This window comes from Mauremys mutica, chromosome 1 (genome assembly GCF_020497125.1).
Source record: "Mauremys mutica isolate MM-2020 ecotype Southern chromosome 1, ASM2049712v1, whole genome shotgun sequence".
Taxonomy (NCBI): Eukaryota; Metazoa; Chordata; order Testudines; family Geoemydidae; genus Mauremys; species Mauremys mutica.
The window spans coordinates 162,941,843-162,962,887 of NC_059072.1; the positions used below are offsets into that span (position 1 = coordinate 162,941,843).

General features: G+C 45.4%; 1 protein-coding gene across 3 annotated transcripts in view; it reads left to right on the top strand.

Annotated features, from left to right (window-relative positions):
- The window catches only part of CCDC80 (coiled-coil domain containing 80), a 42,805-nt gene that overhangs the window by 17,069 nt on the left and 4,691 nt on the right, over window positions 1-21,045 (top strand). For 2 of the 3 annotated variants that reach the window (XM_045001674.1, XM_045001673.1), the window contains 5 exons: window positions 1,261-1,417; window positions 8,599-8,735; window positions 9,362-9,510; window positions 15,275-15,378; window positions 19,570-19,650. In XM_045001674.1, coding sequence (XP_044857609.1) covers window positions 1,261-1,417; window positions 8,599-8,735; window positions 9,362-9,510; window positions 15,275-15,378; window positions 19,570-19,650 — 628 coding nt within the window. Of the gene's footprint in view, window positions 1-1,260; window positions 1,418-8,598; window positions 8,736-9,361; window positions 9,511-11,273; window positions 11,608-15,274; window positions 15,379-19,569; window positions 19,651-21,045 lie in introns of those variants that run through there. The other variant, XM_045001675.1, reaches the window with a different exon arrangement.

Consider the following 21,045-nt stretch of genomic DNA (forward strand, 5'->3'; position numbering starts at 1 on the left):
TAATTCGAGTTCAGTAGTCTCTCTTTGGAGTCTGTTTTTGAAGTTTTTTTTGTTGCAAAATTGCCACCTTCAAGTCTGTCACTGAGTGGTTAGAGAGGTTGAAGTGTTCTCCCACTGGTTTTTGAATGTTATGATTCCTGATGTCAGATTTGTGTCCATTTATTCTTTTGCGTAGAGACTGTCCGGTTTGGCCAATGTACATGGCAGAGGGGCATTGCTGGCACATGATGGCATATATCACGTTGGTAGATGTGCAGGTGAATGAGCCCCTGATGGCGTGGCTGATGTGATTAGGTCCTATGATGGTGTCACTTGAATAGATATGTGGACAGAGCTGGCATCGGGCTTTGTTGCAAGGATAGGTTCCTGGGTTAGTGTTTATGTTGTATGGTGTGTGGTTGCTGGTGAGTATTTGCTTCAGGTTGGGAGGCTGTCTATAAGCAAGGACTGGCCTGTCTCCCAAGATCTGTGAGAGTGAGGGATCATCTTTAAGGATAGGTTGTAGATCTTTGATGATGCGCTGGAGAGGTTTTAGTTGGGGGCTGTAGGTGATGGCTAGTGGCATTCTGTTATTTTCTTTGTTGGGCCTGTCCTGTAGTAGGTGGCTTCTGGGTACTCTTCTGGCTCTGTCAATCTGTTTTTTCACTTCAGCAGGTGGGTATTGTAGTTTTAAGAATGCTTGATAGAGATCTTGTAGGTGTTGCCGACCCCTGGCTCAGATCCTCAAAGGTATTTAGGCACATAACTCCCATTGAAATCAGTGGGAGCTAGGCATCTCAATACCTTTGATGATCTGAGGCTATGTACCCAGTGTTCCTGCCTCTATAAACAAATGGATGTGAGGGTGGGTCGGTCTACCTACTCCCACCTCGATGGGTTGGGCTGGAAAACTGACTGGATTCAGAAAGGCAAAGATGTAAGAGGGGAGTAGGTTGTTCCTGGTAAAGTCTGTAGCAACTTACTCTTCTCCTACCAGCACAACAGGGGAGCACCAGAGTGACTGTGTCTTGGAGGGGTGTCTCTGGGGCTATTCCTTTAGCTGACCTATCACCTTTTGCTCGGGGCTGGGCCTAAAGACACAATCTATCCCTAAACAAATAAATGTAAGTTCCTGAGCTGCTGGCTATTGTGTAGAAAAGAAACCTCAAGAGGCAAGCACTAAGATACTGTTCCGCTTTGGAGAGCTGCTCCTCTGACATAGGGGCTCGCTCTGGCTTTGTTCCAAAACTAATCAAACTCTTTGTCTCTGCCATCCCCTAGCTGATCACGACCCCCAAGGCCGACAACACCATGTACGTGCAACAGCGAGACGAATACCTGGAGAGTTTCTGCAAGATGGCCACAAGGAAAATCTCAGTCATCACAATTTTCGGCACCATGAACAACAGCAGCATGAAGATTGACCACTTTCAACTAGGTTCATTTTTTTACATATTTATTTCTCTCCTGTCTCTTTTTTTTAAGGTGGGCCGAACATGGTGGAGGGAAGGGAGAAACCCAACTGGGATTAAAGTCTAAGAGAAATCCTTTGTTGTGGCAACTTCCCCCCGCCTACTGCCTGCACTTTGTATTTACATAGCTGTCTCTGGTATTTCCCATGTTTAGGTTTCCAGCACTGTAAGGTGAAATGTGTGGTAGTTTCTAATGCCAGTGGAAGAGTAGAAAGCAGAAAAGTATGACCGGGGGAGGGCAGGATGATCATTTGGTTCAGGCCTGTAGACATCTCACGTATTCATCTCTTTGGGTAACTGAATAGTTACATTTCCATGATATCACTGGATTTGTTTTGCAGACCATCAGCAGCAAGTGGCTGGCTACAGCCTATTAGGCTTTAAGAACTGCCACAATAAATTGGCCAGTGTCACACACAGGAGTCATTTCACAGCGGAGGGGGAAATTGGTTTCGATTAAATAAAAAGTTCCTCACAACTCAGACCAACCCAATTCCCATTCTGAAGTTCCAAATGGTTCCCTTCCTGTTGCTGAATGTTACATTTTCTCCTCCCTTTGCACTTGGTTTGGTTGGAACAGATTTGGAAGCACCCTTCCAAAATGCCATGCAAAATGCATTCCTCACAAACATGGGCTAAAACCGGGACAGACAGGAAATCTTACTAGACAGCTATTGTGTCAGAGTTCCTTCCCTTCTCTGAATCAGCTCTCTCCTCTCTAGCAAATGTCTGATTTTTAGCATGCCCACAGAATGAGTGTTCTCAGGCCTGGTCATTGTAAGGGTGTGCTTTTCAGTATTTCCCCCACTTTGTTAAACATGTTTTGCCTAGAGATGGACCCCAACCAAACAGTGCAAAAATTCGGGGAAGGAAGTTTGAATCTGGTGCTGAGCGCAGCTTTAGTTTACTTATTGTGGTGCGGATATTCTTTTGGATATCTGGAGCCTTTTCATTCTCTTAGAAGGGGCTCAAGCAAACGTGCTTTCTTTACTCATAAAGCAATGTACAACCAGCCTGGCTACTGTCGGTGGCTGGTGTAAAGTTGTTCAGCTCATGGTACTATGCACCACCCCAACTGTCAGTGAATGAACCCAGGGTTCTTCTAGATACTTTGTTCAGCCCATGCATATTCCACTAAGCATCTAAACCAGCTACACACACCCTCTGCTGCCTTCTTTAAGGGGGGCATCTTCAAAGTGCCAAATGAGAGCTGGGTATCCAATTCCCTTAGGCAGCTTTGCAAATCTGAGTGTACAAGTTCAGGTCCTGATGCAAAGCCTACTGAACTCAGTGGGAGTTTTTCTGTTGACTTCAGTGGGTTTTGGACCAGGTCCTTAGTTCCCAGTCCAGCAAAACATTTAAGCTTATGTGTAACTTTAAATATGTGAATAATCCCATTGATGTCAAATAGGGCTATTCCAGGGGTGTAGTCCTGAATGGGCAAGTACTGGTACTATCAGAATGCCCCAAGCGTGGGAACACCCCTGCCAGCATGGCCTCGGACACACAGAGCATGCAAGGTCACACTGTGCAGAGGATGCCATTTTGCTCTACAAAATGGTATCCTCTATAGGCCATGACCTCAGACGCACAGCGCATGTGAGGTCATGCTGTGTGTAGGATGCCATTTGACAACAAAATGGTGTCCTCCATGCGGCAAAAGTGCCGGTATGTCATTTCAGCGCAATCCGGCCCCACTACATCACAGGGCTGCTCTATGCTTAAAGTTACACATGGGTTTATGTGCTTTGCTGGATTGCAGCTTTTGAAGAGTTTATATAGAAACTATTGCTCTTTCTCATAGCTCTACCACATCAAACCCAGTTTCCTTTGGAAGTTTAGCTGTTTCTCCAAACTTCTTGGGTAAGGGAGACTGGCTGGAAATCTTATGAGCTCAGCTCTTTCATGGCATTTTAGGTCTGGTAGACAGCTGGTCTGAGGTTCAGGAAATTGTGACGGAATGCCTGCTACCACCCTGCTCCCTCAGAAGAGGATCTAGGTCCCTGTGTCTGTGAGGGGTGTGACTCCCTGGGCCCATTTATTCCATCAAACGTAATAGGAATTACCAGCCACTCAGAGTGGAGCACTGAAAGCAGAGTCTAGAGAGCATTTCTGAGTCTCTATAGCACACCTGGAGCAGGGAAAGCTCTTTCTAAGTAAGTCTAAGTTTACTCAAGATCACGCCATGCAGAATTAGGCCCATACACATGTCAATGCCCTGATAAGGATTATATGTAGTTGCAATCTGGCTAATAAAACAGAAATGCACTCTGTTTGACATACGCCATACTCCTTCTGCCTGTTCCAGGTTTAACCCAAACCCAGCAAAGTTCCAGAAACCATGCAAGTGTACGAGAGTGGAATCCTCAGATAGAAGAAAGAAACTAGGTGATGAAACACAGAAGGATTACAGGGTGTCAAGTATCAGGGGGTAGCCGTGCTAGTCTGTATCCACAAAAACAACAAGGAGTCCGGTGGCACCTTGAAGACTAATAGATTTATTTGGGCATAAGCTTTCGTGGGTAAAAAAACTCACTTCTTCAGATGCATGGAGTGAAAATTACAGATGCAGGCATTATTATACTGACACATGAAGAGAAGGGAGTTACCTCACAAGTGGAGAACCAGTGCTGGCAGGACCAATTCAATCAGGGTGGATGTAGTCCACTCCTAATAATAGATGAGGCGGTGTCAATTCCAGGAGAGGCAAAGCTGCTTTTGTAATGAGCCAGCCACTCCCAGTCCCTATTCAAGCCCAAGTTAATGGTGTTAAATTTGCAAATGAATTTTAGTTCTGCAGTTTCTCTTTGAAGTCTGTTTCTGAAGTGTTTTTGTTCAAGAATAGTTACTTTTAAATCTGTTATAGAAAGTCCAGGGAGATTGAAGTGTTCACTTACTGGCTTTTGTAGGTTCATCTCAGCTAGTGACACGAGAAAAACAACTTGGTTAAAATAGAGCCCATCTGAACTTGTGCCAAAGCCTGAACCTTTTATATATTCAGAAAATAGGAATTTATTTTTCTTTTTTCCCTTTTCATTTTTTTATTTGGTCCTGTCTGGCTTCTTGTCAGGACCAGAAGCAGCAATATCTCCCAAGGAGAGCTGTGCTGGCAATATTGATGGCCTAACCAGATGCACTAGTATCCAGCACAGTGGAGTCCCAGTCTTGGATGGGGCCTTCCTGCACTACTGTAAAACAAATACTAAATGATAATAATATAATAATCTCATGCAAGAATCTCTTCTCCTGAAATTTCCAGCTTAAGGACATGCTCTAGCTCAACCAAAAGGTATGGGCTTGATGCAGGAATCAATGGGTGAGGATTTCTGGCCTGTGTTGTGCAGAAGGTTGGATTAGATGACCATAATAGTCTCTTCTGGCCTTAAAATCTATGGATCTAAAGGAAAGCATAGATTTAAATCTCTCACCAGACACTAGTGAGCACTACTGACTGAACTCATAAAGTCTCCTTCAGAGTTGGCCTCATTCAATGCACATCTGAAAAGATACACACATTCAGTAGCAGGTTGGTTTCAAAAGCACTGTCTAGCTCTGCTCCTATTGTATCCCAGGAGAGTCTCCCAACTGACTTCCCTAAGAGCAGAGTTAGGTCAGTGCTGAGTACTTTTGAAAATCTTACTCCAATTAGCCACATATGCATGGGCTGCACAGCCCACCTTCACTCCAAATGCTAGGACCTCATGTTAACAAACTAAGCATTGTACCCAAGACTACAATCCACATTGCTTAGGTCCATAGCCAATACTTAATGCACTGAGCCACTGTTCTGCTCATCCAAGCAACTCAACCTCGCTGTGACCTCATCTAAATCCTCTCCCCAAGCCCCTAAGTAGCTGGGCTGGGCACTGTGGAGATGTATGTGAGGGAGGGAGGAAACGAATTCTTCCCCCCCCAGTGGCAGAACTGCTCTGTGGCTGCTACTGAAGCCGTGAGGGTGCCAGGGTTCCCACATTCCTGCTGTGACCCCTCCAAAAAAGGTGGAAAGAGAGCAGCTTCCATGTGGCAGTAGATCATGTGGCCGCTCTCAATCCTGCCCTATCTTTGCACAGCAGAATGATGCTGGTCCTGCTGCTGGAGACCATCTCTGGCCATGGAGGTTGAGGGCAGGTGGTGAATAACAGAGTGGTCTTGAAATGGACCCCTGGGTTCTCTGGCTAGTAATCTCTTCCCAGTTTGCAAAAATGTCTAGTTCTGTCTCCTGCTCCTGCCTTTAACTTCTAGTCTTACTCTCTGCCTTAAGCTATCAGTCGTGAAGAGGAGCGTTGCCAAATAGTTTGTCTTCTCTGGGCTCCCCTGAAGAGAAGCCCTAAAATGTCACCTCAGTGTTGACATTTGCAATATTAACAAAACAAATAGTGCCATGGTTATAGACACATGGTTAATGTTTGTTTTACATTTATATGGTGTCAAGTAACCTACCACTGAGCGGGCTGCAGTCACATTTCTCGCTGTTCTTTCTTGCCCTACTCTATTGAGATGGTTTGTCTTTGCTTTGCAGAGTTGTTTGCATTTATTAATAATTAGTATTAGTAATAATTAGTATATGTTTTAGAAGTCACATTTTATAAGAACATAGGACTGGAGGGGATCTCTTGGGTCATTGTGTCCAGTTCCCTGCTATCACAGGTAATCCCATCATATAGTCCCATTCAAAAATTTATCAAGCTCCATTTTACAATGTTAGGTTTCTTGCTCCTGCTGTTCCTTTTGGAAGGCTGTTCCAGAAACTCACTCATCAGATGGCTACAAACTTTCTTCTGCTTCCCAGCCTAAGTTTACTCCTGGCCAGTTTTACAATTTAAGAATGTATAAATATTTCATATGATTTACAGCTGTTTTAATAAATGGTAAAGTGATTGTCAGAGTCCAGGGACTCAATAGGCTGCTTATAACCAAGGCTTGTAATCAATGACATCATCTTCTACCGCTGTGCCTATGACCCTGTTTAGCACATATGAATCATGTCCATAACATGCTGTTAATCATGTACTAACCCTTCATAAACTATTTGTAAGTATACCCATAATAGAAAGTGTGACCACTGGAACATTCAGACTGTTGACTGTTTCTATTAGAAACAGGCCCAAGCTGCAAAAAGTTCAGATCCATATCTGAACAAGATCCAGGGTTTTTGTGCATCCAGTTATAGAGACAATGGGCCTGCAGTGAGCTTTGAATCCACACTCATATCCCCCATAGCATGGAGATGTTCAGAAATGCATGAAAAAGAAAAGTAATGAATAGTGAACCAAACTGTTTGCAGAGATCAAATATTCTGATCAGTATTTATTTAGTTTATCCAACTCAGTTTGCCTCGTCCCTATTCACTATTGTCTAACGGTTAGAGCAGGGGAGTGGGACTCCTGGGTCCTATTGCAGCTCTGCCATGGCTTGTTTCTGATTTAGGCAAGTCACTTAATACCTATGTCTCAGTTTCTCCATGTGCAATTGGGGATAGCAATATATACATCTTGGAGGGGGGGGCTTCATTAATGATTGCAGTGTTTTGAGATCCTCAGGTGGCAGGTGCTATAGAATAGCATAGCACAGGTATTACTGTACTCTTTCACAGTTTATTGTGCCCCACATTTCCTTTAATGGCATTTTTCATTTATTTATTTCTCTATTGCTACATGTTAATATGATTCCTGTGCTGTGAGATTTAATATATCTTATTGCTCCCATTTCCACCTGCATTCTTAGGGAACTGCAATAGAAGATAGTGGGGGTACAGTATGATCTCACTCTCTGTTGCATGTACCTTTTAATATCTCTTTTGGATATTACAGACACTTTGGATTATGCACCTTTTTCTTTCGGTGCTGTGTTGTGATAATAGCCACTTTAAAGATGCCAGCTGAGGCAGAGTTAATCCCATTTAACAGGTGCTTCATGTGCGATTGGGGCTTCCTTTACAGAAACAAACAGAAACTATACAAAACACTGCAGGAATGCTACTGTGTAGTGGAGTGTTTTAGATCCTTGCTGCAGTACTATAGAACAGCACTATTGACACTGTGGCTGAGATTAAGATGATGATGACATTGCTATTTCAAACCTTTTTTAAGTCACCTGGCTATACCTTTATAATGGACTGGAATTTCTTATGGTTTCTTATGGTCACTTCTTAGAAGTGATTTTTTTTTATTTTTCTGGTGCATATGTGAAAGTGACTGCAGGATCAGTTTGGTCATTTTGGTTATTCAGATGTAGGAAAACAAAAATAATGTTTTCACTTGTTAAAAATCTTTTCAGCTGTTTGAGATTTTGGTTAGTTTAGTTTTACTTTTGGGGGGGCTGCATGTGGGTAGCTCAAAGATGCTTTCTTTTCAAAATGAAAATACTGTCTCTGTGTCTTAGCAAGCCTTTTTGAATGTCTTCTGTGATCGCAGTAGAGATGAGTGTATTTACATAATCAGGCTTGACCTGCAGGCCTTTCTTTTTCAATTGTTGAGGGCTGGCATGGGGAAGTGTGTGTGTGTGTATGATCAGTAGGTGGCACTCAGTAGTAAATCAGTTCCCCAACATGGCACTAAAGGGTTGGACCTGCTGCCTTTTGGATGAAACAAAACAGCAGTCCTGGTCACGTGTGATCATTAATGATCCCATGTCAATTTTTGCAAGAATAGGGATGTTAACTCAGGAATTCTAACCAAAATCCAACTGTGCTAACTGTAATTTACAGTTTTAAATTCTCTGTGCTGTTTTATTTGGATATGTTGTTTTTCATAGAATATTGCAGTACACTGTTAAATAAACACTACATACCATTCCAGAAGTGACTGCATTTCCGTTGTTGTGAAATATCTGTGAAGATCTTTGAGTTCCTTCAGGATAAACTACATATGGCCTAGATTTTCAACAGTGACAGGCAATTTTGGATGTCCAGCTCAAGATACCTTTAAGGGGCCTGATTTTCAGAAGGTGGGGACTGAAAATCAGTCCGCTTTACGGTGCCACAAATTAGGCAACCAAAATCACTTCCCTTTTGAAAACCATGGCCCGTTATGACTAGTGAGAGCGAGGGGGAGTGATGTTTGGGCCCCTTTTGTGTGACTTACGTGATGAAACTCATGAGAGTTTGCTCTGTGATTCCATGTTTATCAGCAGTTTATTTGCTTTTAAGATAATGAGAAGCCCATGAAGGTGGTAGAAGATGATGACCTAGTGGACCAGCACCTCATCAATGAGCTGAGGAAAGAATATGGGATGACCTACAATGACTTCTTCATGGTGCTGACGGATACTGACATGAGGGTCAAGGTGGGGAGCTGAGCTCTTTGAACATATAGGCATTGGAAAGCAGAAATATGCTGTGGACTGTTATGAGATGCATGAGAGAGGGTGGTTTGGGGCCTTGCCATTACTTGGAGGGTCAGAAGGATTGCATCAGCTAGAAGGTGGACAGCATGGGAGATTGACAGCAAACGGGAAGGGTGGAGGGCACAGTCCATCTTTTCAAGATGGGGAAACTCCAGTGGGAGGTCTGGGTTTGTGCTGGGATGGTGCTCTGGCAACTCACCACAAGCATAAAACTACCTCTATCTGGGGAGCTGAATGCAGCACGTGGTGTCCTGAAATGCAGCCTGGGGCTGCCATGGGATATAATGACACAACATGCTGATACTGCATCGTATATGAATGATGTTCTAGGACACAGCATGATACTGCAAGATAACCTGATTCTAGTGAGCTGCATGCAGTGTCTTGACACACAAGTTTGTCCTACAAGGCAAACATTTAAAGCTGGAATCCTAAGAATAATCCAGTTCCTCACAATCAGTCTCTGTGAAATCAGGGACAGTTTCCACCCTCTCTATCTCTTCTGGCAGTGGCATGTTATGTGCTTTGCTTGTAATTTGACCTATTCTTTACCTTTTATTTTATAGCAATATTATGAAGTGCCCATTGCAATGAAGTCGATATTTGATTTCGTTGACACCTTCCAGTCACGAATCAAAGATATGGAAAAGCAGAAGAGGGAAGGTATTGTCTGCAAAGATGACAAGAAACAGTCCCTGGAAAATTTCTTATCCAGGTATTACTTTCAGCACTGACCTGTTTCTAGCTGCTAGTGATAATTAATCATATTTAAAATATCTGGCATACTTTATTTTTAAGGAAAGAGGTTTTTTTAATAGACTTCGCAATATTTATCATTTCCAGCAAATAATGAGATTTAACCACAGTTAACTCTGATACAGCTGCAGCATACTCTTGTGGAGAGTACAGCCCTGGGGTCTCCTGGGTTCTGTTTCCACAGGCTCACTGCACAGTCTTGGCCAAGATACTTCACTTTTCTGTGTCTGTTTCCACAGATAAAGTTAATCTGCTTCACAGGGGCAAGGGAGGATTAATTAGCTCATGTTTGTGCACTGCTTTGAACCTATTAAGCTCTAAAATAGCATTGCAATGTTTCTGTACTTCAGTCACTGGACGCCACATGCCACAATCTCATTATTTCAGCTGCAACTCCTTCCGTGCAGTGCAGATCACTGACTCCATTTTCCCTAACATCCTTCTTATCATGTCTGAAATAATTCTGCCTTTCTTTGCCCTGCGTTAGTCACCAGCCAGTATAAAAGAGCTGCAAATGCCTCCTGGAAAACATCTGAAAAAACCTGCTTAGAGAGACGGCTTTGCTCATGTAGTCTGTATATTCTGTATTACTCTTCTCCCCACAAAGCAAAACCCCTGGATGTAAACTGTGCCTGGACTTCGGAGAAATTCAGATCTGAAGTTAAATGTTGCAGCTCTGACCCATCTCCATTACTGGGTGATCTGCACAAAAATGAGATCTCCTGTTGTTCAGGATTTCACCTGTTGCTGCTGCATATTCCTCCCCTACCATCAAAATCCTCAGTTTGTACTCTTATGCCTGATTGCTATGAAAATGACTGAGAGGACATTGAGGATTGTGACTCCAAGAGGAATAAGCAGCTGGGAGAGGTGAATGCATAAGTCATTGGTTCTTCAGAGAGAGAAAGAGCCTTTACCAGATCCACCACAGCTCCAAACTCCTACATTCCCCTCCTGCTTGGCTCTCAGAATGACTCATTCTACACCACCAAGAACCACCACACTTTGGGAACAGCTGTCCTAGGCAATAAAGAGCCTGTATACTAGCAGAGAAGGAAGCCACAAAATTGTGTTTCACTAAAAATAGCCCTAGTAATAAAAAAAAAATAGGGGAAGAGAAAAGCAGAAATAGAGGATCTATAAACACAACTGTCTCCAAAGATGTTTTTTGTTTACTAGGAAGTGGGAATCAATGGGTCTTTAAAGGGCGGATAGATCGTGCCAGTCACTGAATCTGGCCTGGCCCTCAGCAGGGCTCATTTTATTTTGTCCATAAACTACCTCTCCCTGTGAATGAAACTGCCAGAACTGAGTCACCCCCTGCTGTCGCTCATCAGGGAAGTCAGTTAAACTATGTAAATATCATTCTTAATTTGCATGAATGGCATGGAAGGAAACCACTAGTCAGAGCTGGCTTTGGGAACCCTTGAAACCCACAAATGTTCGTGGGGAGTGTCCATTGGGGGGAGGGGGGAGCAGTCTGAGCTCACTGACCAGACTGAGACCATTGACCTCCCTTGCAGACTAATGTAGAGGACGGAGGGAGGTTGTAGGGAAAAGAGGTTGAAGATCTGAATACAAAACTGCCTGGAGGCTCTCAGATTCCAAATGCCAGACCTGCTGCTTATCAGAAATAAGGCTCTGTTGAAGGGGTATGTGGGTGCCAGTCCCTTACTAACTGTGGGAAGCACTGTATTCTCTATTATCTTCATCCTTGCACAGCTGAAGGCTCATGGTACAAGTTCCTTGGTAAAGTCCATCCCCAAACATCTACACTGGCGATGACAGCATAGGCTGAGTGAGTGATTCATTCCAGCAGAGCCAGAGGGTTGGGCTGAGTCAGGCCGGTACTTGGATGGAAGACCAAGGGAAAAGGAGACTCAGTGTATCAGACACGTTTGTGCATCAGAACTGCGGTTACTCTTCCATCTCCTGTAGAACCTCTCCCTCCGGCCTTGCTCCAATTCTGCCCCCCTTGTTTTTTATGAATTAACTTTGTGAATGTTTTTCTTAAATAAACAACTCCTGCAAGAGGCTCTCACCATTTATGAGCCAAAGTCCAGCCTGATTTACACCTTGGTCCATGTAGCTGCATGGCTAGGTGCCATGGCAGAATCTAATCCAAAATTTCCATCCTAAGCCCCTACTTATAGCTAGGATGGGGCTTTTCCCATGTTAAGTTTTGAAAATATCACAAAGGAGATTTTTGGGTATTTTTTTTTTAAAAGGGTGACATGATTTTTGCCTTTCTTTCACTCCGCCCACGCGCTCCCACATAGGCTTCCTCCTGCCAGCAGGGCACTCTTCAGGGCTTAAGGCTCCCTCCGGGGAATCTCTCTCTTCAGTCGTACGGGAATGAAGAAGTCAGGCCATTGATTGCCAAACCACCAGACCAGCTGGTTAGAAGCTGCCCTCGATTTCTTCACTGTGCTCCATGGGGAAACGGATCCAAAGCCCATTAAAGGCAGTGGAAAGACTACAGCGGACTTAAGTGGGTGGCCCTGGGTGGGGAAGCAGGGCCATTACCTCATCAGCAGACCAGCTAGTCAAGAGCTGGCTTGAATCTCTTTGCTATGCAGTATGGCTGAGGAACTCAGCCATTGCTTCATCAGCTGGCATCAATAGCCTAAAAAACAATGTAACTTGTTTTTTTACTTAAAATAAGAAAAACACAACAGCAACTCCCTGCCCCAACAAAAGTCCTGCCTTTTGTCCCAGAAGGCCTTGATGTGACACAAGCACTGGCCTACTTAGAACCTCCCCAGAAAATTACCATGCGTGTAGACCTTTCTTTTTGGACTCAGCCCAAAAATTTCAAAAAGACAAACAGCTAGTTCAAAGTTGCCTGTGAATGGTGACATTGACAGGTTCTGAAGCTTTGGGATGTCTTATAGGCTTGTATCATACTGCTCAAAGTAAATACTGTTGTTGTTGTTACGTATTATAGCAACATCTGCCTCCATTTAAAAGAGCATTTCCTGGTACAAAAATATCCCTGCAGTTTTGTGAATTTTTTTAATCCTAATTAGTTTTGGATGGGGAGGCACCTTTACAGAGAAAAGTGATTGTTTTAGAATACTAAGTAACCTTTCATTTAGGTTTTTGAGACTGGTTACAAATCTTTCCTTGTCACCACCCTTCTTGGGTGGAAAATGCCAGGTGGTCCTCACAGTGAAATGTTCAGTTAGAAGGAGCAGCTCTAATCCATATACAAACTGTATGACTGCAACCTGTTGGAGCTCTTCTAGCAGCATAGAACAACTTGAAAGCTAACGTGTATTGTGAGAAATTCTATGGTGATTTTTCTGTCCCAGTCTGCAATACAATTTCCAGTGCCATTATATCAACTAGAGATGGCAATGGGTAAAGATCTTGAGATATGGAGAGTCAAGATGGCTGAGCATTCAAAATTCAGATGCTTAGTCAAGATGTTTGAATATGCAAAATTGAGATTAGGCTTTATCCTCTTCCAGTCCTGGACAGAACTGGGAAGAACATAGGTATGACAATTAGAGACGAAACTGAACTCCTAAATCCAGCACCCCCAAATATTGTGAGTGTTCAGATTTGGACCTGGACCCTCAAGTTACATCTGGCCTATATTCCTCTACTGCAAAGGTTCCCAAACGCTGGTCTGTGGAACACCTGATTCTGGTCCACAGGGAGCTGGCTAGTCACATGGTGCTGGCTCCTCCTTGTTCCAACTGCTAAAATGAAGCCAAGAGTACACTCAATACTTTTCTCTCATAGCTATATATATGGCTCCCATTACCCCACTATCTGAGCATCTCACAGTCTTTATCACATTTACTGTCCCAACACCCCTCTGAGGTAGGGCAGTACTATTACCTACATTATACAGGATGAAGAACTGAGGCAGAGAGAGAGAGACTAAAATAACTTACCCCAAGGTTACACAGGAAAGCTAGGGTGGAGCAGGGACCTGAACCCATGTCTCCTAAGTCAGCATGCTAAATCACTACACCATCGTTCCTCTCATCCTCCTTTTCCATGGAAGAAATTGCTCTAGTTGCCACAGGGACATTGTACTCATAAATGGGAGGGGGAGGTGGTTTGTACATTCATGAATGTTGGGGGGAGGTGATCATGACAAACAGGAGCGGAGGAGATAAACCCTTTATTAAGATGGGTGCCACACTATGAAATTAATAGAGAATCCCAGCTGTAAATGGGATGAACCAAAGTCCTAGATCTGAACACTACCTGAACATTGAGACAACTCAGGTCTGGATACAAACTTTGCAGCTCAGGCTCCATCTCTAATTCGAATACAAATAATGAATGAAAACATTGACCAAACATTTGGGAACCTTCATAAACATATGTCTTGAATTTGGTTCTAGAGTCAAATATAAATCGGAGACGGGAGTGTTGGGGGAGAGCTTGGGTTTATTTTTAAGCTGCTTTGCCCATCCCGTTTCTCATTCTTCATCTCTTGCCTTCTTTCCCTACTTCCTCTAGCACAGCGATACGCAGACCTCAGTGTTCAGGAGTCAAATTAGCAATCAACATTACCCAAACGAGCCACAGTAGTGTGAATAATGGGGGAAATATTTAGTTTTTTATATATTATTCTCACAACAAATAAGTTAATAATTTAGTGCAAGTTGATAGCTTAATAACATAGTAAAAGTATCCTGATTGGTTAATAACAGACTGGTTAATACTTAAATCACACAGTGTTTTAATATCAAATGCTGCAAAGAGTTGCAGGAGACACATTAAAGAGCCACTTGTGGTTAAAAGCCAAAAAAAAAAAAAAAGTGTCCGTTCTGTAGCACATCTCCTCTAAGCTCTCAAAGTCTACATCTGCTTTGCAGCTGGTGGCGTAATTTCCAACTTGGGTAGACATACACACGCTAGTTTTGATCAAGCTAGTGCACTAAAAATAGCCATGTAGCTGTGGCAGTGTGATGGGCTAGCCACCCAAGTACGTACCTAGGGTCTCAGATAGGACTGTAGTTGAGGCAACTAGCCCATGCTGCTGCCAGTACCACTGCTATTTTTAGCACACTAGCTTACCAAACCTACCTCCACTGCAGTATGGACATACCCCCAAATATGAATTATGGAGCAATAATGAAAGCTGAGTTAAGCTGTTTTTCTATAATTCTATAACCCCTCCAAGCAAGTTAGGGGAGCACATTCAGCACCTAAGTTAACACTAACAAACCTTTAAAAATGCTTCCCCACTAGAGATGGGTGGGAATTTTCCTTCAAAATGATGTTTTGACAAAAAAATGCAATTTCTGCAAAAATCAAAATTTTCATTTAGAAAGTTTTGAATTTGCCAACATTTTTCAATGTTCCATCAGGAAAAAAAAGAAATGAAACATTGTTTCAGGTGAGGTCAGTTCATTTTGTGGAACTGAATAGAAACATTTTGTTTCATGTCAGTTCGACATTAAACTACTTACGGTGCTACAGTGCCTCATCGGAGTTGCCGTTTGGAAGCTTCAAGGGCCAGGCTCCTGGGTCAGACTACATCTTCCATGATGCACTGTGGTTCCCTTAGGAGCAAGATGCATTGCGCATCATGTGAGTCAAAGTAGTGTCTAATGGGCCCCCTTGGCTGCTCCATAAAGCACTTTGAAGGTTGTGAAATACCATATCTACACTGACCCCTCAATTAAAAACAATGCACAGGGTGCTTGAGGCAGCACAGAACAATGCTTCTCTGTTGTGTTCTCATCTCTTTCCAGGTTTCGATGGAGGAGGAGGCTGCTGGTGATCTCTGCTCCCAACGACGAGGACTGGGCCTATTCCCAGCAGCTTTCTGCCCTCAGTGGACAGGCCTGTAATTTTGGTAAGTTAGATTGTACTACGCTCTTGCTCCCCACACCACATCCTTCCGGAGTGCCATTTGGGGATGGATTCCTTCACTCAGATCTAAATCCTGACAGTCTGAGGAGGTCTGTCCAACTGAAAACTTAACCGAATCCACCCAGCTAGGGATGAAAGAAGACAAACCTCTGACATGAACCGTAGTAACCGCTGCCACCCAAGCATACCATTGGGGGTGCTGATACCTCCTCTGAAATCCCTCATTTAGGTTAGGGAAGGGTTAAGCCCCTTAGACTCTCTCTCTGATGGGCATTTTAGCAATAGAACAGCCCTGGGCTTGTCCATCTTGTTGTCACAGCTCAGCAAATTAGTGGTATAAGCAAGTTGTGCTTATAGGAACCAATCATCAGCCCAGTACAGAGCCAGGATGGGCAGCAAGGAGATGCATGGAAGGATGGCGAGAGCGATGTTCTTTCCTTCCTCATCCCAACTATACAAAGCATCTTCATGGAGGCCACTTCAAGCCCCTTAGCATGAAGAGCCACAGGGCGCCCATAGCCCTTACTGGAAAGGAAGAGCTAGAGGATCCATGCAGTGGGGGTTCCCTCAGCTCAGTCTATGCCCTGTCCTACCCCTACCAGCCATGTAAATTGAGCAAGTACACCACTGCCCAGCTTTCTGGTGCATAGCCTCCTCCATGCATCATAGCTCCACACTGTCTGGAGTCTTCTGTGCAGCTGTAGTGGCAGGGGCTAGATTTTGTCCTTGTTGAACGGCAATGTAGTGGAATGTCTTCTGTAGCATATGTCTCCAACTGTTTCAGAGAATGTCAGTGGTGCCTGAATAAACAGGGATCCACACAATGTCACTTAGGGTATGTCTTCACTACCGGCCAGATTGGCGGTCAGCGATCGATCCAGCATGGATCAATTTATCGCATCTAGTCTAGACACAATAAATCGATCCCCGAGTGCTCCCCCATCAACTCCTGCACTCCAGCTCTGGGAGAGGCGCAGGCAGAGTCGATGGGGGAGCGGTAGCAGTTGACTCACCGTAGTGAAGACGCCACGGTAAATCAATCTAAGTTATGCAACTTCGAAGTTGTGTAACTTAGATCGATCCCCTCCCTACTGTAGACCAGGCCTTACAGAGTCACTCTCTTAATCGCATTCACACTGTAATACACACCCTCAGCTGCTTCCATTTCCCTTGATACCAAATTAGTGTGTGATGTGGAACTTTGTCACATACTTTCTGAAGATCTGTATACATCCGCTATTCACTTAACTCTCTTCCTTTTGTTGGGGATATCCTTAAGGAATTCCAGAGAGTTAATAAGGCATGACCCTCCTTTTTTCCTCATGCCATTGTTGAATATTCTTAATCAAGTTGTCCATTTCCAAGCGTCCTGCCTCTGGGTCACTAAAATAGTAGCTTCCAGGACTCTTCCCAGTATAGAAAGAGATGCCTCACTAACTGGGATCCTGGTGCGTCTCTATGATCTTTTCTCAAAGACAACATTCCAATCCTCTGTCTAAAAAAGAAAAAATGGACGCCTGATTTAATCTGATCCATTTAGTAATTTCCCGCTTGAGGGCTACAGGTTATGTTACTTCCAAACAGTTTGCCACTGTACATCTCATGAATAAGCACATTATTCTCTGCATGCTGACTTTTTCATGCATTTGGTGGGGTTCTCTCTTCATTTCTTTCAACTGATTTAAAATAAAGCTCTCACTACTCTTTTGATCTCCTGAGATTTTTTGCAAACTAAGGTAACAAAATCTCATGCCTCAAGGCATGAAGAGTGGGATTCACTAATATATTTAGGGACCTAACTCCCCTTGATTTCAATGAAAGATAGGTACCTAAAATACCTTTGTGAATCTCACCCCAACAACTGCTCCATGGGTCAGGAAGGAGTTTTCATCCCCATGAGCAGGGTTGCACAACTAGTCAGGAGTAATTAGGAGGGGTGATTTTCCCTTCTTTGATGCTTCTATTGCCAAAGGCAGGATACCAGACTAAGATGGACCAATGGTCTGATCCAGCATGGCAGGACACTCCCCTAGAGGGCTATGAGATTAGATGGACCAGTGGATTGATCTGTATAGGGGGGAGGATACTGGACTCATGGTCTGATACAGTAACATAGTTTTGCTTTGCACCTAGTGATGTTCTCTGACCATCCTTCAAGTATTAGGAGATCAACATGACACTTCTAAAGCTGCCTGATCAGTTACCAGACCCTACAGCTTCTTCACTTGAGATTATGCCCCGTCCCCCACAACCTAAGTTCCCTGTAAGCTGCATGGCTGTGCAGCAGCATATTTAGCACCACACAGGTGCTCAGGGAACCCGCCCATCCAGGACCAGCTGCAGTGCCCCTCCCCCAGCCCCAACTCAGCCCTGGACCTGTGCAGCTGGGACACCCTGGCCCCAACCCAGCCCTGGCCCAGCCCTTCCGTGGCCGGGGGAGGGGCACCTATCCCCTGGCCCCAGACCCAGAGCTGCCGCAGCGGGGAGAGGCACGTCTCCCCCTGAACCCAGGTGCTGCTGTGGGGAGTGAGAGCTGGGAGGGAGTCATCTCTCCCCACCATAGCCCTGGAGCACCCTCCTGCAACCCAAACCCCTCATCCCCGGCCCCATCCCAGAGCCCACCTCCCCAGCCAGAGCCCTCACCTCCCCTCACACTCCAACCCTCTGCCCCAGCCCCTCATTCCCAGCCTCACCCCAGAGCTCCTCCCCAAACCTCTGCCCTGAGCCCCTCATCCCCAGCCCCACCTCAGAGCCTGCATCCCTGCAAACACCCCAACACTATGCCCCATCCCTGAGCCCCTTATCTCCGGACCCACCCCAGAGCCTGCCTCCCAACCCTCTGTCCCACCCCAGAGCCCACACCCCAAGCCAGAGCCCTCACACCCCTACACATCAACCCTCTGCCTCAGCCCTGAGCCTCCTCCGACACTCCAAACCCCTCGGCCCCACCCCATGAATGTTGTATGTGCACCTCCGTATTGGTGCACATACAAAATTCATTCTGCACATGTGTGGAAAAAATGAGAGGGAAGACTGCTCACGATCCATGCATTTAAAGCCAGTGTATGTTCCCTAATTTGGGGAAATGATGAGCAATTTATAAATGTGAGCAGTAAATTGCACCTGCCCAGCTTACCTGCCTTAACACAAATGCCCTGGTGGCTTTGTGCCAGGGTGAGCTAAGGTTCTAATATTTGTCTTTATTTATATTTACTTTGTTCACAGGTGTTTTTTTAATGCCTTAGAGCAAAATCCTGCAGATCTTAGTTGTTGGCAGTTTTGACTGAGTAGAGTCATGGTGGAGGCCAAAACAACATGAGAGCTGCTCTTCCCATGGCATTTCAATTCCTGGGTGGTGGAACTAATACAAGATCACCAACTCACATGTTGTTTGGACCTCATAAAAGACTCTCTGAGTCAAACAATAAACACAAGTACTGAGATATTGTTATGTATACCTGACCAGAGATGTGCAGGAGCTATTCTGTACTCTGGTTTATGCAAGTGTAAGAACATTAGCAGAATATTGAGGGAACAACTTAAAAGGCTGGGCTTGGGACAAGAGGGCTCCTTCGTTCAGCCTCTGAAGAATCCATCCATGCACACACCAGGAGACTCCATGACCGCTACTGCAGTAGCATCCACCTGCTGTGTGTCCCTCTTGGTGCACCTCACCCACCCCACTTCCCTCACCCACCCCACTTCCCTCACCCTCAAGCCCACCTCCCATTGTGTGGGAAAAGGAAGTTATGCCCACAGAGTTGGCTTCTGCAATTCCCCAGTGTGCCTGTCCCTCTGTGGTTGCCTTCCCACGCAGCAGAACCACATTGGATGTCCCTGTGTCTCTGCTTTCACAACGTAAGTTTCACACTGCCTGTATGGATTAGTTTATCCCCAAATTCCAACCCCTGATTAAGCCCACAATGCCACAGAATTATTTCAGGGAAATTCTACAGCCTGTGTTACGCAGGAGGTCAGACTAGACTATCAGAATGGTTGCTTCAGTCTATGGTTCACATGCAGCACTCCTATTGAAATCAGTGTCAGTCCCTGCACAGAAGGGTGGGATTGGACCCCAATAAACAAGCATGGAGCTGGACAGTTAAAAGAACATCTGTCCATGCCTGAGCGGAAAGATCTGGTGTCACCCAAAGCCTCTCTCGTTCCTTTGCAGGTCTGCGCCACATAACTATCCTCAAGCTGCTAGGACTCGGGGAAGAGATCGGTGGTGTCTTAGAACTGTATCCCATCAATGGTGAGAAATGGTTTCTCAGTCTTTAATGACTGCTCATGAAGGGCATATACACAGGACTGTGTGTTTTTAAGGGGCAGCTGGGACCTTTGCTTGAAAGGGTGGTAAGAGGCACAGATATGACTAGAATTAAAGCACATTTTCTAACTTTCATAACATTCCTGTTTAAGAGACGCTGCCAGGATAAAAATGATGGGCCTGAGCCTGAAAAGTGCAGCCAGGGCCGTCCTTAGGCATACGCAGAATACACAGCTGCGTAGGGCACCATGAAATTTGGGGCACCAAATTGCCCCAAATTTCATGGTGCCCTATGCAGCTGCATGCTTTGATGCGGCAGCACCGCCAGCCCCAGCCCCTAGCTGGCCCCACTGTGTGTTCCTAGGGGGGTGCGGGGCCCAGGGCAACTCCCTCTGCCCCTGCCCCACCACTTCCTGCCCCCATCCCACCTCTTCTCCCAAGCCCCCTCCCCCAGGGACAGACATGGCCCAGGGGATTAGCAGGGGGACCTGGCGCTGGCAGCATGTGTCAAGCTTACCCCTGCACTCACCGGGGGAGGCGGGAAGCAGAGCGCCCCAGGCCGCTCCACTCCGCTGGCTCCCTGCTGTGTCGCTCTGCTTCCTGCCGCCAGTGAGTGCGCGGGGGCAAGCCCCTTCCCCCAAACCCCCTCTCCCACGCGACACGGCTGGGGCAGGGGGAACAAAGCAGGCTGGGGATGGGTTATTCCGCTTCCTGATGCTGGTGCCAGGCCCCCCGCTAATCCCCCGGGCCGCTCTGGGCCTGTGGGGGCCCCCAAAGCAGCCACCACACCTCCTGCCTCCACGGCCCCACAGGCCTTGAGCGCTGCCCAGACCCTCTACCCAGGAGGGGGGCGCTCGGGCTGTGTAGGGCACCATAACTGGTAGGGACGGGGCTGGGTGCAGCATGTCTTTAGCTCCCACTGAAGTCAAAATAGAGTGGGTCAAATGCACTCTTCTCCTCGCCCCCTCCCCCGCCAAAGGGGTGTCCATACCATTATCTTCTATAAGGGAAGTTAATAAAGCACAGTCACAGCTACTTCTCACGTGTAGGCCTCTGGCTTCATTCAAGGTTCCTTTCATCATCAATTCCTTGCTTCCTTCAGTGCCACAAGGCCCACACGGGGTTAGCCTTGCACTAGAGATCTCACTACCACTGCACATGTTGGAGGCAGGAAGCTTTTCAGCTACGTATCCCTATTAAGTACATCCACCAAAGGAGAGGTGAAAACAGGGAGGAACCTCACCACCTCTCCACTCTCTTTTGGGGTATATAACCACTGCCTCAAATTGCATGGAATATCAGACACGTGTGAGTGTGTGTGATTATATCACCCTCTGTTGGCTAAAGCCTGCAGAACAGATAAAACCCTACCGAAACAAA